This window comes from Poecilia reticulata, chromosome 7 (assembly GCF_904066995.2).
Source record: "Poecilia reticulata chromosome 7, P_reticulata-male-v2, whole genome shotgun sequence".
Lineage (NCBI taxonomy): Eukaryota > Metazoa > Chordata > Actinopteri > Cyprinodontiformes > Poeciliidae > Poecilia > Poecilia reticulata.
Window position 1 is genome coordinate 15,445,141 of NC_088836.1, and position 17,416 is coordinate 15,462,556.

The 17,416-nt window shown below is 38.6% G+C and overlaps 1 protein-coding gene across 2 annotated transcripts; it reads right to left on the minus strand.

Annotated features, from left to right (window-relative positions):
* Positions 1 to 358: 358 nt before the first annotated feature.
* Positions 359 to 17,382, minus strand: srpk1a (SRSF protein kinase 1a). Of its 2 annotated transcripts, none has more exons than XM_008413528.3 (16): positions 17,245 to 17,382; positions 16,554 to 16,608; positions 11,805 to 11,932; positions 11,411 to 11,519; positions 11,198 to 11,285; positions 10,308 to 10,395; positions 9,823 to 9,929; positions 8,258 to 8,423; positions 8,136 to 8,161; positions 7,801 to 8,026; positions 7,283 to 7,654; positions 7,070 to 7,170; positions 6,735 to 6,842; positions 5,851 to 5,920; positions 2,750 to 2,842; positions 359 to 1,741 (listed from the first exon to the last, which is right to left on the minus strand). In XM_008413528.3, exons 1-16 carry the CDS (start codon positions 17,255 to 17,257, stop codon positions 1,557 to 1,559), a joined length of 1,935 nt encoding a protein of 644 aa, XP_008411750.2. In that variant the 5' UTR covers positions 17,258 to 17,382; the 3' UTR covers positions 359 to 1,556. The 2 variants fall into 2 exon arrangements, with proteins under 2 accessions (XP_008411750.2, XP_008411751.2); XM_008413529.3 differs by lacking the exon at positions 2,750 to 2,842 and adding an exon at positions 4,869 to 4,961.
* Positions 17,383 to 17,416: the final 34 nt, after the last annotated feature.

The following is a 17,416-nucleotide window of genomic DNA, read 5'->3' on the forward strand; positions in this document are numbered from 1 at the left end:
GGGGGTTTCCCTCAAACTGCTCAGTTTCTCAGTTCTAACATGTTTGAAATATTTCATGTAAAAAAAAATAACGTTTCCAATTCACCTTGTACAGATAACTAAAATTACTCTATTACTACTCTTACTTTTTTTCCTGAGCTGGTTGGTAGCCAGCGGTGTTTTTTAAAATCTACGAGGTTAAACAGCATTTTTTTGTTTTATTTATAGAAAACTCGTGAACGTGGATATTCAACATGGAGGGATAATGAAGATCCCAGCTGGAGCAAAACCAAGCTGTTCTTTTCCCCTTAGGTTGTAGTGACAAGTCTTCTGGTTGTTTAATCTGTCACCAAATAAACACATGTACACAGTTACTCCATACTGTATGAAGATCTGTTTTGTTTTTTTTATTGAATGGTGTTTTTTACAGGTTCGTCTTTAAACATCTCACACAAAGTCTCTGTTTTTGAATGCGACGCTAATGTAAATGGTACGTTTTTACCTTTAGGTCTCAGCAGATAACATAGCTTAGTTTTGATATGATCGGTTCGCTACACCATCACAAAACACCAGATCTCACCGACTCTATATTTAAAAACAGGTAAATTATTACTCAACAGATGGCCATACATACAACCGAGCTCAAACACATCTTCCATACACTTTATTAAAACACAGCTACCCAGCTAAATCATTTTAGCTAAGATATAAGATTTGTTAAAAACTGTACATAACTGTAATATACATAAAGGCAAACTCTTTGGTACAGATATATACAGTTTATTTTCTCCTTTTTTTCCCCCCTCCATTTAATTGGGCTTTAACATTTTCTCTCACTGAAACCTTTTACCTGCTAAACTTGAATTTTAGTAGGTGTATGAGAATACCAGCCTCCCATGAGAACAATCTCATTTTTTTTATTATACACTTTCCAAATACCAGGTGACATTAGGGTTGTTATGGCTAAATATGACCTACTTAATGACAGTGTCAGAAAGACTCTAGGGAGCCTTAAAAATTATACCACAGTCAGTGTAAATGTCAGCCCAGTGTGCAACTTTCTCAACCTACTTTACAAATACAAACTGTAAGCCCCCAGAAAAACAGAAGGGGAAAAAAAAAATCAGTTTTATAAAAAGTAACAACACTAATGAAAATGTAAGCGCAAGCAAGTCCTTTTGAGGGAACAAAGAAAAAAAAAAAAGGCTACATATCCTTGATTTGTTTGAGTTTTAGTGCAGGAGTGTAACAAACAAGGATGCTTTCACTAGCAGAACAATAAAACCTTTGCTCTTGGTTGGGTGGGTTAAACGGAGCCCAGCAGCTGGAGCCGACATCAAATAATAAATCCACTGGATTCCTGACGTCACGCCGAGAGGAGAACGGACAAATAAAGAGCAAACGTACACAGAAGCAAAAGCTGAATAAGAACATAGGAAATCCAAAACAATGAAACAAAAAAAAAACAAAAAAAAGAGAAATAAATATTCATTTGATATGCCCAAAGTGGAAAGTGATCTGTTGCAGTCTCTTAAGGAAGTGGGACGGAGGGGAGGTGCAACGCCTGAACATGTCCACTAGAGGGCGAGCCAGGAGTGGCGCAAGCATTCTGCAGCCGTGGCTCTTTTATCTGGGACCAGCTCCAGCATGGGAAGTAGGAAGTCGGAGAAACACTCTGCTTCCTCGCGGGGCCACTCGTACTTCTCCACCAGCACCTCCAGCAAACCCCACGGCTTCAGCTTGGTGATGTGTTTCAAATCACCTGCAGACAAACGGCACAGACAACGCTGCCTCAGATGGGAGGATACTAAAACAATAAAAAGGGACAAGAGACTTGAAAAAGTCTTGAATGTAATTTGGCATGTTTGACCACAAACCAATTTTATTTAAATGTTGTGCTTTATTGCATTTATAAGGCCAAGGAAATTTAGTACAAGAATGATTTACAAAATATTTTATTAATAAAGGCTGAAATATTGTGGCTTATGACTAAGTGTGGTTACGGAGGAGTAAACGTGAGCTCAAAACGCATTTAAAAGAAAAAAAAATGTAGAAAATGTAACTTGTAAATTTGCAAGAAAAAAAAAAGCGCAATTTTCCTCAATTAAATGCATAAATTCAAACTAAGATATTCTCCGATATTGTAAAGTCAGACATTTTAAATTAAAAGAAATACTCAGAATTTTACTGACTTTAAAATCAATTTTTAGGTTGGGTGGAAATGTACTCCTCCTTCAGCGTAATATTTTTTCTTCCATCAGCTTTAAGACTCCATCGCGGTGGGTGCATTCGCACCACCAAATAATTTGACTGGATTTGATGGGAGAACATTTGAAGCTGAACAATGAAAGAAAACCTGTTGGAGGCAACAAAACCCTCGACTGGGGTGGAGGTTCATGTTCCAGCAGGACACGGACCCCAGACACGCAGCCAGAGCTACAATGGATACATAATATACAATGTAAAATTTGCTTTCTTCAACCGTGAAGAGTGCACGGTTGAAATCCGTGCACTCTTCACAATTATCACCCAGTTTTGGGTTTGTAATGTCAAAGCATCAAAAAGGTACAAAAATTTTACTAGGAGACTAAACTTGTTGTGAATTATCACATATTATAATATATAACATTAGCAGCTGCAACTTTCTGCTTACCCACTCTAAAAATAATTAGCTTTTTTTTTTTTTTAGTACATGGTAGCAGTTTTTAGCGAAAGAAAATTTAATAATACAGAAAGAGAAAGGAAGTGAATCTCGACACATTCTTTTTACCTTTCTTGGTGAAAAAATCCTTGGAATATTTGCCGGTCATTATGAGTTTGCGTGGGACACTCCCCAGCAGCTCAATGATCAGCGCTATGTGGTCTACACCCCAGTGGGTAGCAGAAAAGGAAGAAGACAAACAACATATTGATCAGAGTGTGTCTCAGTCGGGCCCACTCTGGGTGTGTGGGTGGAGGGTTGAAGGAGTTCGAGTCCCACCGACAGCACATCAGAGTTTACTGATTTAACCAACAGACATTTGAACAGCTCCCCAACATTTCTTTGTTGCTCATATAGCAGCAGCTTTAAAGTAAAAAAAAAAAAAAAAAAAGAGGTTAATCACACACTAAACGTTGTAATGGCATTCATTTCATTACTTAAGAGAGGAAGCATTTCCCATCAGACACCAACATCTGTCTTGGGTAAATTGATCCCCTGAGACCAAAACACTGGTGTAAACGCACCAAACTGTATTCAGTTTCCCTCAGACCACTTTCAGAGGTGGTCAAGGAATGTGATTCCTGTTTTCTTTCAGGTCCCAACACATTAATTAACAAAGCACAAGGAAGTGAACCAGGATTTCTACCAGGGGGAAATGACACAAACGGCCATTAGATTAGATTGCTTTGATTTATTTTTAAATACAGCTTTTTTTCTTTCTTCTAAACATCTACAGAATAAATGTATGTTATCATTGTGTTTTGCTATTTAGTTTAATTTATGAAGAGGAACTCAAGATCCCGCACACTTGCAACCTCACAACCAGAAGCGAGGCATGAACCTTTCATTTTTTTAGGATTTCTGTTCTGGGACATTTTTCTGCTCCAGTTTAGAAGTTTGGATGAAAACCATCCTGAGAGGCCGAGACGACCACCGACTAACCCATCAAGTTCAAACTGCTGCCGGGTTACGTACCAGACAAATGTAACTTAAAATATTTAGAAAATATATATATATATATATATATATTATACATTTAACTCCTTCTTGAATTGGTAAAAACAAAAAGACATTTCTTCACAAATTGGGATTCAGCTGCTCTCTCTCTAGTGTGATGCTTATTCTGAGTGTTTCTCACATTTTACTTTTATGCTGTTTTGGGTTAAAAACTGTTCATTCGTCATAAAAAATATTCAAGCTCCACTGGCTTAATGCTTTAGTTCTTCAACCGTATCAGCAGATCTGTGGTTGGTGTTGAAAACCCACAGTGCAGAATGTCTAGTTAAAGTCCAGGTTCCACTGGCGGTTTCTTCCTGTTAAAGGAGAGTTTTTCCTCTCCACTGTCACTACATGCCTGGTCAGTACGAGGGGTCGTTGCAAAGTCAACAACATAGTGCTAGTGATCATCTACAGTCACTACATGCTTGTTTAGGACGATGTGAGACAATGACTCGATCTAATCCCGAGAAAACTTTTCCACTAATTTGAATAACGAACTGAACTTGACTGGATTGTTTGATGACTACAATCAATACAAATGTAATTATGACTGGACTTTCTCTTTTTGTAAAGAGCCGTGATGACATTCGTTGTGAATTGGCGCTGTATAAACTGAATTGAACTTTCCAGGAGGAATGATAATACCGTGTCAGGACAGTGTGAAGTTAAAGTAAAGATGGAACAGGCTCTTACACGTCTCTTTGGAGCCTTTTTTTTTTCTCAATACATTTATTGAGAACATACGTTCTGTTACAACAGAACCTATGAAAAAGTAACTAAAGCTAAACTGTTCAGACAACAGATTTTTAATGAAGTGGTCATTTCAGTCTCCCGGTATTTTTAATCATTTTAGCATTTGTACAGCAATTCATGAAAATACTTTCTTTTGATTAAAACCTTTGCATTTCAGTATATTTTTGCTTACAAATAAAGAAATAAATGGAAGTGAGAGGATGAAATTGCGTGTTGGGGAGAAACGGCAAACATCTGTTGGAGGCTAATGGGAAATTATGTCTGAATGTTGGTTTTATTTCTTTCCAATTTTTAGATTTAAGGAAACACCTTTTCATGGTTTTAAATATTTTTGTATGCTTCTCCATTGCATATAAAGAATACTGTCAGGATCTCTCTCCTTTGGGCCTCCTGTCCACCTTACCCAGAGTGAGCCACAGACAGAGGGGTGGCATACCTCTCTTGGTGAAGTATTCCTGCGAGTATTTCCCACTCAGTGCATAGTGGCGAGGGATTTTACCAAGTAACTCAATCATAAGAGCGAGGTGGTCTGGAAATGAGGCACGTCACAGGAGGGAAAGGGCAGGAGAGGGGAGGAGGAGGATGATGATGGCAACAATCAATTAGGAACAATGGATGATGATGATGATGATGATGGACATGTTGATCACAAGCAAACATGGAAAAACTAAAATATTCTGGTCAAATGATGAAACAGGACAAAAACAGATTAATAAAACAACATATTCCAACACAAAATACCAGTCAGGCAACAAAAAGCGGTGATAAAAAAAAGTCAGGTGGATAAAAGTTTAATGTGCTAGATGTGCAAGAGGCTCATTCCCAGCTGCCTGAAGCCCGAGCATCAGCACATCTCCGACATTTCAGAGCAGAATCACTTCGGCACAGAGAGTTCAAGCAAAGCAGCGTGCTGACATTTACATACAGACGGTGAAAAAGATGTGAAGGAAACACGAGGAATGATCGATGACAACAAGGAGATGGAGGAGATGTGCCCCATTTCCAGGGTAACTAAAAAGGCTTTAGAGGTTGGGAAATGAAACTCAGGAATATTTCTTCATAACATCATTAATTCATGACATGAACTCTTGTTTAAATGTTAACAATGTAAACATCTATGCCAAGTTCACAGCAAAATACTGTGCAAACCGCACAATAATTTGCGATGAAAATCCAAAGGAGACGACTTTTTTTTGTTTTAATCATTAAAATATTGGCAACAAACAAATCAGAGCTAATAAACTAGGAATATCGCTGCAAGGGTTTTCGCAGAAGCAAAATTTCTGCCGACAAAATGTCTCAGCAGGGAAGCAGATTTTAAAAGTGCAACCAGATAAAGCAGCTTTAGCAGTAATGCTGCAAGGCTAAGAGTGAATAAAGAAAGAAGAACGGACAGGAGGAGAAAATTCAAACGTTACCTTCATCCCTGGAATAATCTTCACCAGAATGAGGTTCAAACAGATAATCACCAGTGGCGAGCTCAAAGGCCTGAACAAACGAGAGAATCAACGTCATCGCAGAAGAAGACGCTGCACACCGACAACTCTGATGCATTTTCAAACTTCTTTTAGCATTTTATTACAAAACTATATCAGGGCTAGAACTGTAAAATTATTTTTGCCTTAGTGAAAAAAACCCACCAAAACAAATCTATGACAGAACCAGATATTTAATTGTGTCATTACTACAGTTGTAATTTAGACTGACTTCATTTAGAAGCTACATTTTGCTCCCATAGAGCCTCATGTTACAACCAGTCAAGGAATCTTTGTCAGACTTGAAGTCAGAAACTACTTTTCCAGTAAATTAACTTATGGAAACAACAGGCCAACAAGGAGATGTGAGGCTTTAAACCCTCACATAAAAAATAGATTAAAAAAAAGAGAGCAAAACGAGCGTTGCTATTTTCTTTATAATGACTCGCTGTCCTTTGATAATTAAATACAATACTTGTTAGCTACAAAAATAAATCCAAACCTTAAACAGTAAAAACTCAATTTTGCTTAATATTTCTTAATTTATTTCTCTATGAATTATAAGAATTATGAGTTCATTATCAAAAAATGCTGAAAACGCAAAGTTTACAAAATAGATGGTGAAAATTTGAAATAAATAAAAGTCTGAAATATTTTACACTATGTGTGATAAATCTCTATAAAATAACCGTTACGCAATATTACTTTTTTTTTTTTCTTTTAAGATGCATCTGAAAATATGTGCGTTGCACATTTTCCTCTTTCTTATCAAGGTAAAACAAAAAGGTGAACCACATTTCACTACACGTTTACTCGCAGCCTCTCACCATGCAGGCTGTGCTCCACATGTCGGCCGGTGTGCTGTATCCTGCACCGATGAGAACCTCTAAAGATCGGTACTGTCGAGTCTGGATGTCTTCTGTAAAGTGCTTTTGCTGGGAGAACAACAAAGAAACGTGTCCTTAAAAAGTGCAAACTATTTTCAACATTTACAAAAAGAAAAACATACCATTTTTAAGAGTTAGAAATAAGAATCACACATCTGTGAAGGACGGTCAATAAAGTCCAGAACATTTTGTGGTACACAGACTTGTTTACATGACTTTGTGCCAACAAGATTTCATCCCTAATCAGGAAATCTCTGTGACCGTTAGCTACTCACCACCCAGCAAGCATTTCCCAGGTCTGCAATCTTGACCTTGATCTTCTCTGCGTTGCCCGGCTCAAGAGGGTTAACCAACAGGGATCCCGCTGTTAACTTGTCTACATCAGAGTGGAAAGGGAAAGCGCAAAGGCAAGAATAGATTTTCTAATCAATAATTCAAAGTTCCAACTAGCTCAAAGATCATGCGCATGTAAAAAACGTTTGACTGACCGTTTCTCAGGCCTTCCTGGATTCTGTAATGACCCTCAGTCTCGTCCTCTTCGTCGTCGCCTTGCAAAATACTTCGTTCAATCTCTCCTTCTCGCCCTGTGCGAAGGCGTCGCTGAGTGACTCCGCTGCTGTGAGCCTCCCTGCCGTCCACCTCGCAGTACAGCTCGTTGAAATCTGTAGACTCCACGCCGTTGCACATCGTGTGGACTGGGGACTCTTTATGTAGCTCCTCCGGGGACTCAGCGTTCCCGTTGTGTTGGTCTTCATTTGAACAGTTGGACTGCCTCTCCTCTGCCTCCGCATGGCCGTTGCAGTTGGGCTCTGGCGGCTCGTCTGGTCCCACTCTCATGTTATCTGGAGTCACACTCCTCTCTGACGGTTTATTAAAGAGATTAACTTAAGAACGAGTTTTCGACTGCTGTAGGATTCAAACAGCTATGACGCCTGGTTTTGGACCAGTATGATTTTTTACATTCATAAAGAAAAATAAAAGACTTCCAGTGGTGTTGGCTTCTTACCAGCCGGTTCGTCGCTTCTGAACTCCTCAATAGAGACGCGTCTGAGGGGAGCGCAGGCTCGTCCCTTGGGAGACTGCGGGTCTTTGTCTTCCTCGTCGTCGTCCTCGCGCGTCTCTGTGGTCTTCTCCATCTCCTCCATGTCCATAATACATTTTTCCAGCAGCTCTGCCTGACGCTTCTGTTTCTTTTTTAACTTCTTCTTTTTGTTCTTGGACATTTTCACAATCTAAGAGAAACACAGGAAAGAAAAAACAGCACGGCAAAAGTTACGTTTGTTTTGGAGGTAAAAACGGGGGTGGAGGGCCGATTTCTGTGGGGAAAAACAAAATGTGTACCTGTTTCGGGGCTGGTGCTGTGCTTACTGCAAAGACAACATTGAGTGAGAGTAAAATCTTACTAGTTTTAGGTTAAACCTTTTAGATGTCATTTGATTTTATTGTTTGAGTGTCAGTCATACTTGCTGAGCCGGAGGGGGGAGGCGCTCCGGCTCGCTGCCATTCTGTAGCTTCAGCTGCAAGCTTTCGGACGTAGGGCTCATCAACGCTCATCAGAATGTTCTCTGGTTTTATGTCCGTGTGGATAATCTGACACTTTGTGTGCAGGTAGTCTAAACCTTGCAGAACCTCAAAGATAAACCAGAGGAAAATGATCATTTACCTCCAAAAGTTATGTTTGAACAATAAACTGTTATAGTATGCATCTGTGCCACATGTTCAAAGTTCCTTTTTCAAAGTTATTTTCCTGTATTCATGAAACCACTTCTGTCACTTTACTATATTGACAAAGAGGCACAGACATCCCGGAAAAAATATTCGCTCCAAATAAGCAAACATTGTATTTTGAGACATCATTTGTAAAGAAAAACAGAAAAGTGGGAGTTTGTCTGTATTGTTAAGGTAAAATTTGAATTTTTGTTTTGTCGTTTCTTGAGGTTTCTCCCTAAAAGTTTTGTTTCTGCTGTACACACTGACCCTAAGAAATTGCTCAAGTCCCACTCCTCAACCCTGTCCTCCTTGATTCTCAGTCTTTTCTGTAAAAGCTTCAACATATTTAGTTATGAACGTCCCCATCTGCGATTCCAAGAGATTTGTGTTTTGGAACCAATTCCAGACAAAGCCAGGGGTGTTGGGTTTGCACCCACCAATTAACAAATGCAGGTAAATTTCTGAAGTAGCAGGTTTGCAATTTAAACAGAATGACAGTATTTAATTTTCACAAAATTAAATACTCTCCCCTTAAGGGGGGGAAGCAACGTCCCTTAGCAGCTAATAGCAAAAGTCATTAATAACACAGAAAAGGAACTACAGAGTAAAATGGTTTAACAGTTCCAGTGTAAAGTGGTGGAGAAAGCCACCAAACCTCTTTCAGAATCAGAAGTGAAGAGAATAAACCATTTTATTAAGGAGAAGTGGGAAAAAAAAAATTGTGACTCCAACACAGCTAAATCAAAAGGCTGAATTACCTGATTGGCGTGTCAGCAGGTTTTGCAACAATCCGGCCTTAAGCCATTAATTTGATTCAGGTCAGTTAGAGCAGGAATGAATCTAAAAGCTGCAGGACAATGGCACTAAACTACTGGAGTTACAAACTCCTGTTCTAAAGCAAGAGCATTTCCAAAAAGCAGCAATGAGGCAAAAAGGATCACCGAACGAGTCACAACATGTTGCTCTGAATGACCAAACCCTAAATGTGGTCAAGAACGTCATTTTTCTCAGTTTTTTTGGAATTACTGCATCCACGTTACCAACCACCTTCTGCCATAACCTGCACAGTGAAGCACACCGGCAACATTTCTGATTACTCAAAAAAAATTACACAATGATTATTTTTATATATTCTGGCTGAATAAGTCATTTACGATTTTGGCAAAGATCTCCCGTAAAACACGACGGGAGTATTTAAGTTTACCCGCTCGGTTACCGCGACATGTCCCGCCCTGACTGGTTTCCACCCTTCACACGGGCTGAGCCTTCATGGTGACTCGTCAGCTTTAAAAAGGTGAGACCGAGGCTCTCGTGTTACCTGCTTAATGATGCTCTTCACACAAGGCAGGGGCAGCCCTTGGTAATTTGACTTTATAATCCATTTTAACAAGTGATGACCCAACACCTCAAACACCATGCAGACATCTGGAGGACAGTAGTTAAGACAACAACACTGGGAGAGGAAAAAACTGAAAGAAAAAACAATGTTTAGGGAGCATGTGAGCATTCGTGAGGTGGAGCATTAGCTATACAGAACAAGTTGCTCTCAGATTACAGCTGCAGCATTCAGCAGATCTTACACAGCCAGACTGCTATGATACCTAGAGGTCCCTTTGGGTCACACATAGATATGTTTGTTACACCCCAGGCTGTGCCGTTTAAAGCTGTTACGCTTTGTAACTCTATATTCCTCACAACATATTTTTGGGAAGTAAAGCTTCATCTCTTAGTAGGAAGTGCTTTCACCGCTTCCACACGGCAACAACAAAAAAACAGGATGTGACACTTTGCTGTGAAGGATACGAGTCCCGTTGACACCAGAGATCTTGAAGTCGTCGAGCAGCTGGACCACCATTTCACGCTTTGGATCGTCAGGGTCTGAGTTTCTTACCTGAAGACAAGGAAACGTCACAATGCAAAGGAAAACAATCAGGACTCACATTTTCACTACGGCTGATTGTTTTTTTGCTATTTGCAAAAAAAACAATCAGCCACCTCAGAGACAGCTTCTTCCCTCAGGCTGCCTGGTGAACACAATGAACCCGGACAGCCTGAGTAATCAGCTTCTCTGCTGTGAAAATAAAATAATTTATTTAAAAAAAAAATAAAAATAGGTGCACATAACCAATATGCTCAAATATGTGTTTATTGCCTCTGAAGTTTACAGTGGGGAAAATAAGTATTAGATACACTGATTAGGGAAGTTCACTGATTTCTAAGGAACCCCTCCTGCTGTTTGGATGTCAAGCGATACGACAGGTGTTTCATCATTTCCAAGTGCTCATCTGAAGGAAGGTTTATGTTGGAACAATCCAAATGGATTTAAACCCCCAGTTTCCCCTGTACTGTAGATGGTCCCTAAACCATAATCCAGCTTAAAGCAGCACCCATCTGTGATTAAAATTTGCCTGTAATGTATTCGCTGGACTCCGAAAGAAAAGAGAAGTGATGTTTCCGATTTCGAACCGGGTTGTTTAGGAGTCATTGATGTTAGGAAGAACAATTTGTCCAATTTTTCAACTTCACCGGAACAAACAAGAATCCATTTGTCTCCAAAACAGATCAAACTTGATTCAAAGTCCGTGTGCCAGTTTCTCTCACCCGTTTTTACAAGTTACTTCAAAATGCTGCTGAACATTGATTGCTGTCCTTGCATTCAAGAGTTAATTTGCGCAGTTAGCCCTGCAACTTACAGATCTAAGGAGTTTGATCTCATCCACTGCCGTCTCAGTGTAGTGCTCTGCACTCTTCACAACTTTCATTGCAACAAATCTTTTAACCCTGGAATAAGAAAAACAGTGATGTTTGCTAAAAGGAATTGAAGTAAAAACACTTGAGTGTATAAAAAATACAGGATCTTAAGATAAAGAGAAGCCTGATTTGAAAGTAAGGTGTTTTTTCCATACTGGATGTCCCAGGCGAGCCACACGGTTGAGAAATGTCCCCATCCTAGTTTACGGATGACATGGTATTTCCCATTGTAAAGGTCTCCTACTTTTACATGATGGTAGCCACCTGGAAGAGAAGAAAATACCTCTGATGGAAATAGTTCAACAGATACCAGGAAAGACATGAAGCTCATGCGCACGCGGTGAAATCTCTGGTTATAAATTAACAACAGTTTGGATTATGTCTGAGTCATATAAGCTTCTCCACAACCCAACTTCCCTCACCAAGTTAATAAGCAACCAACGATGCTGTGCCTGAAAAACACACACTGATGACTTCATTAAGTATTTACTTTCATTTCTTTCTTTTTTGCAGAGCAGCTGAAACGTAGAGTTTAAACACAGGACTCACCTTTGCAGTAGTCGTTGGGGTCTTCCTGCTCCTCATCGTCCGAGCCCAGGATCTCCTCCGGTTCCTCTGGCTCCTGGGGCGAGGTCTCTTGTTGTGGTGGTTGTCGAGATCGAACATTTGGTGGCTGCCTGATGGGCAGAAGGGAAAAAAATAATAATAAAGACCACATTAGGAATAAGGTTTTGTCTGTAATTTGTGTTTTACCTCCTAAAAATAATTTTAAAGCCCTATCCAATAGTAGTCAAAGCTTTAAAAAAAAAAACACAAAAAAAAAAACATTGGTTTTGAGAGCATTAGTAACATTTTTAATATCTGATCACAAAAACAAACTATTCTTTTTTTTGTTGTTGCCACATTTCACTTTATCAGCACAATCCTATTTTATTGTAAGAGATAAATAAAAAGGTTTTCCCAAAGTCAATGAGTCAAAATGTTGAGCAGTAATTTCCAGTTTTATCAAAAATAAATGCGATTTTCTTTTGTCCATTACAGGGTTGCACTAATTTAAAGAGCTTAAAATTATATGTCGATAAAATATCAACAGTAAACGTTAAATGCTGGAATGACGCACGGTTAAACCTAACAAAATTATTTAACATAATGATCAAATCATATGAAAATCAAAATGGATAAATGAATCAGAACTCCCACAATTTGTTTTTGTGAAAGTTAGTAATAAATCCTTAAAATTAGATTTATCGCCAACCGAAAGCAAATGCTAAGAGTTTAGCTTTGATGCATCATGATCAAAGCAGCATCAAAACGGCCAGAGACCAGCCTGCTGGGCCTGTGATGCGTAATTCTGAATTGTCTCCTTTGAAAAATAGACAGTTTTAGTGTAGAGCGTTTACTGTAGCGTTGGTTTGTCCTCAATTCCAAACAAAGATGGATTTAACTATAATCTGTACCAATATAAAACATGCAATCAATTAACTTTAAAATAAAATGACAACTTGAAAATAAATCAAAACCAACATAATTTGCACTGGTGATATTTAAATGACCCATAATGTCTGTTTTTATCATGCAACGGGATAAAAGTACCTGTGGACCTACAGTGAAATAAATACGAGTCCTGCTTTGTCGTCTTAGTTGTTTTAAACCATGACAAATATTAAAAAGGTGAAAAATAAACTTTAAAAGAGAACAGATCATAAAACAGACGCTAAAGCAGCACAAGTGGAAAGCACTAAAAAAAAAACAGATGCACTGAAACATTAGTTATTTTTAAACACCTGGTTTGTCTAAACCACAAAGCAAATCTTTGTTTACTGGGAGTTCTGTTTATCCAAAACAGGGCAGAGCTGGAGGAGAAACAGGAGCTGCACAAGACGTTCTCATCATGTGGGTCACAGATTTAATGTCTATGATGAGGTTCTGCATTTTATTTACTTTCAATATAAAATGTATCATGTGATCTTTTACACCAAAATACACAATGGCATTCAAACATCATCAGAAAACATTTGAGATAATTTACGCAGCAATCGGAGTTTTTCGCCTGGTGAGTAAATTTGTGGAAAATGAACTCGCGTACTTAGACACGGCTACTGTGGCTACAAAACCAGCCCGCATCATCATCATCGTCATCATCCCTCCTTCATCATGCTCGACAGCGAGTTTGCAGTATGTTTACTGAGATGCTGTTAGGTTTTTGACATCTACTTTGGTCTCTGGCATCATCCTGTGGTTCATTCAAATTCGGCTTTGCAAACCTAAGTAGAGCTGCAATTTTCTTTTTATAAATAAAATACTTTTTCATTGTAAGGAACACTTAAGTGTTTTTCCTTATTGTACCGTCCTGAAGTTTAACACTTAAAATACTTAAGTATATTTTACTTCACAGTTATCCACAACTTTGTTGGTCTCACGCATAAAATAATATCTATAAACTGCATGGCACCTTAAAGTGCTGTACATTGGCTTCAAGTGTCTAAAATATGACTAAATGAACTGAACCAAACTGTGCTCTAAGGTCTGTGTTTAAAGGCGTTCGTGAAGAACCTCCAGCCTTTAACAGAAAAGAGTAACAATCATGGCTTTATACATACATACATCACTGAACTTTTGATCCCTTCTAGGTTGATGTTCATTGGGGTGTTGTGGTGTTTGTGTGCAGAGCACCGCAAGTAAACAGCATTTAAACATTTAAACTTGGTTTTCTTAAAAAACAGCTGCCCTGAAACATGTGCAGTCAGGTTTGAAAGAATCAGCACAAGGACAGGCTGTAAAAGAGTAGCAGTTTCAGCACAGAGCGTTCATTTGTGTGGATACACCGACCCAAAGGCATGATGTGCAAGATTACAACACATCAAGTCAACCTGAAATTTAAAACAGGTAGTCTAAGATCAGCTAATACAGAAAGTGACTGGAGTTTATGTAACAAATAAATAAAATGCATGGATATGATTTTACAGTAGATCAGAGTACTAGAACGTCAGCACACTTGAGAAACAAACTTCTAGCTTACATTGATTTTGATTGTCATTTAGTTTGTCTTTACAAATATTTTTGCATATTCTACATCATTTTTAAATTTTATGAACGTAACGGCATTTATTCATATAAGTTGTTTTTGAGGAAAATTTCAACGAGGAGCTTCCGGGTTTCAGTAGTGTGAAAACGAAACAGAACCACACTGAAAAAGACTATTGGGTTCCATGTCAGCAGACGGATGATCTGTCTTCATTAAAAACAATAAATATTGATACATGCTACACGCCAACACGTTTTACCCTTGACAGTTTTCCTTGTAAGGTATTTGCAATAATGTGATTTTAAACCTTTAAAATATATGGACTTCATTAATTCTATATTTCTCCATTACATCAGCATCAACATTGTACACTTATGTTATGATAACATATTCACAACATATGGTGCAGTCAATATTCGCATTGCTACCAGAGATAGTTTCGAACCAATCATGGCTCAAAGCAGCATCCATTTCAGGAATGAAGGCGCCGGATTCTGAAATATTTGAGAAGTTTCTAAAAGCAGAAAGAATCTAAAGTTTGAGTAATGAGAAGACACTCAGGGATCAATGATGAGCCAACAAAAAAATAAAAGCTCAGAATAAAATAAAAGTTCACCCTAAACTGCTGGATTCACTCACATCATCTCCCTGCTGCTTTTCTAGTCAAGGTTTCAGACACGTTTAGACCAAACATTTGTTTTCAACATGTAGGGTTTGTTTAACCCATCCAATCCATTTCTACTAAAGTAATAAAATCCAAAATTACAAATCATTTGTATGTTCCATGAAAACATTAAAACCCCAACAATAACTTTTACAAAAGTAATTCATGAAAGTATATTTTGTTTTTTCCTTTCGGATGTGCATCAATTCTTCAACTTCAGCACATTTGACTTGCACAACATCCTACACAGTAAGAGACAAATCAAAAAGTTCTCCAATTATCTTCTCCAATTATCTGCTTTTGTCAATCTTGGTTTGCATTTTACAGCCATCTAACCACATTTTGTGTCTTAACATTTGTCTGTTCTGTTAAAGCCAGTTTATAAAATATAAACTGAACAAAAACTAAATCATAAAATAGCTTTTGATTTCTGAAAATCAAATTGTTATTTAGATCAAATGAAGCAGTTGTTTAAAAGAAATAAAAATTAAAATAAATAAATAAATAAATAAATAAATAAATAGTTCTTAGCAGCAGCTCTGCTGTAATGCCATGCTAGCAAGTTGCCTGGAGAGAAGTATTTCTAAGCGGACCGTTTTCAGAGAAACGCCATGCTTCAGTGGGCTGATGTGGGCTTCTTCATTCTCTAGTTTTAAATATAGCTCAGGCTGTTACATAACACTCTGTAGGATGTTACTGGTGCCGTTAGGACTATTACATTGTTAGATGCAACAAAACAATCAGTTCGACATGTCCATGTCAACGGTTCATTCTCAATTACAAACGACGCTTCGTTAAACTGCATCATATCCTGGCAATTTTATCAGCAAGGGACTTGGTTGATTTATTTCAGCCCAATTATATTGTACAGTGTGTGCAAAACGTATTGCAGTATATTGGTGTATTTTTTTTTATCTTAATGTCTTAGTTTGACTTGTTTTGATACAGCTCCTTTAAAAATTTTCCAAACAATCACTTCAAGCAGAATATAGTGAACAAAAGCCTTGCCTCAATATAGAGATGCACAATATTTATGTGGAGTATTGCACTGGCAAATTACTTTGGTGGATGAATACATTTTAAATGTTATGCAATATGCACTGAAAATCTGTCTTGCCAGTCATATTTTTGAAGCTAGATTAAGTTTCACTCTCTTTTAGATCCGAGTGATAAAGATGCTGAAACTCAAGACGGCAGTGGCGGGTGACAGAAATGAAAAGAGTGAGGGGCATGTGGCTGGAAAATACCATCATTGCAATATTCAATAACTACAATTTCTTGTTTTTCATAAAACATAAAGCCTACCAAGATATTATCAGAACAGCCAAGCCAATACATGCACAGACAAGATGCAAAACTCTGAAATCTGTGGAAGTGAGCCATATGGGATCCATTGTTGTGAGTTGAGACAATGAGTTGTATTTGTTAAATTACCCACGCCACAGTCAAACATGCTGCTAACGTCAGAGCCAGCTAGTGACAGGAAAAGTGTGAAACCGCAGGACGCAACACCCTTTAACTGAACTCAGCTGACAAGACCCATGTCAATACGATGTCCTTTGGCACAAAATTAAAATAGGAGATGATATAAAACGACAATAAACCTCACTTTTTGTTGGTCTTTTTCGCCTTGGCCCTCTTCTTCCTTGCCTGGAGTGCTAGAACTGAAAAGAGAAGAGAAAGAAATCCTGTTGCCATTGTTTGTCTTTTGATCTGCAGCTGACACTTGAGACAAAAAGGCATGAAACAAAGAAGATCTGTTTAAACTTAATTAGCATTATAGGCTCTGCTCTACTTCATTGTGCATTGAATTGTGTCGTCTTTATGGCTACCGACAGCAGTCAGACTTTATTTACACACACACACACACACACACACACAAAAAAATGTATGGGTGCACCCCCTCAGTGTATGCACAAACCCCGTTAAATAACATCACCGGGCTGCCCACCAACGCTACCGGACCGCAACAACATGCCACTACGGCATGAAGTAATATCACACGCCATACCATAAATATACCACACCGTCAGGGGTTTAGGTTGTGTTAAATATAGAGAGAGCTGGAAAGCTAAAAGTACAACGTTAATCCTGACACTGAAGCTAAAGCTAATGAAGCTAACGAAGCTCGCTCCAGCGCAGTGCGTGACAGACGCGGTGAAATAAGCCACATATATTTACAACGACAGCTTGACTACGCTTTACATTTGTAGCAGCAATAGCAACACCAGCTATAGAGTAATCACATGCACGGCGTAACTTAGTTGAAATGGTCTGCAGGCTGTCGCGTAAAGATTTACCTTTCCTCTCCATGGTGGCTGGATTCGTAGCCTAGCAGCTAGCTACGCCACCAGTGATCGAATGTTCCACGCATGCGCACTGGCTGGTTTTGCCCCAAGCAGAGCTTCCCTAGTGACGTCCGAACCTGAGCTTTAAACCTTCTTCATGAATTTCTCTCGCTTGAAGCACCAG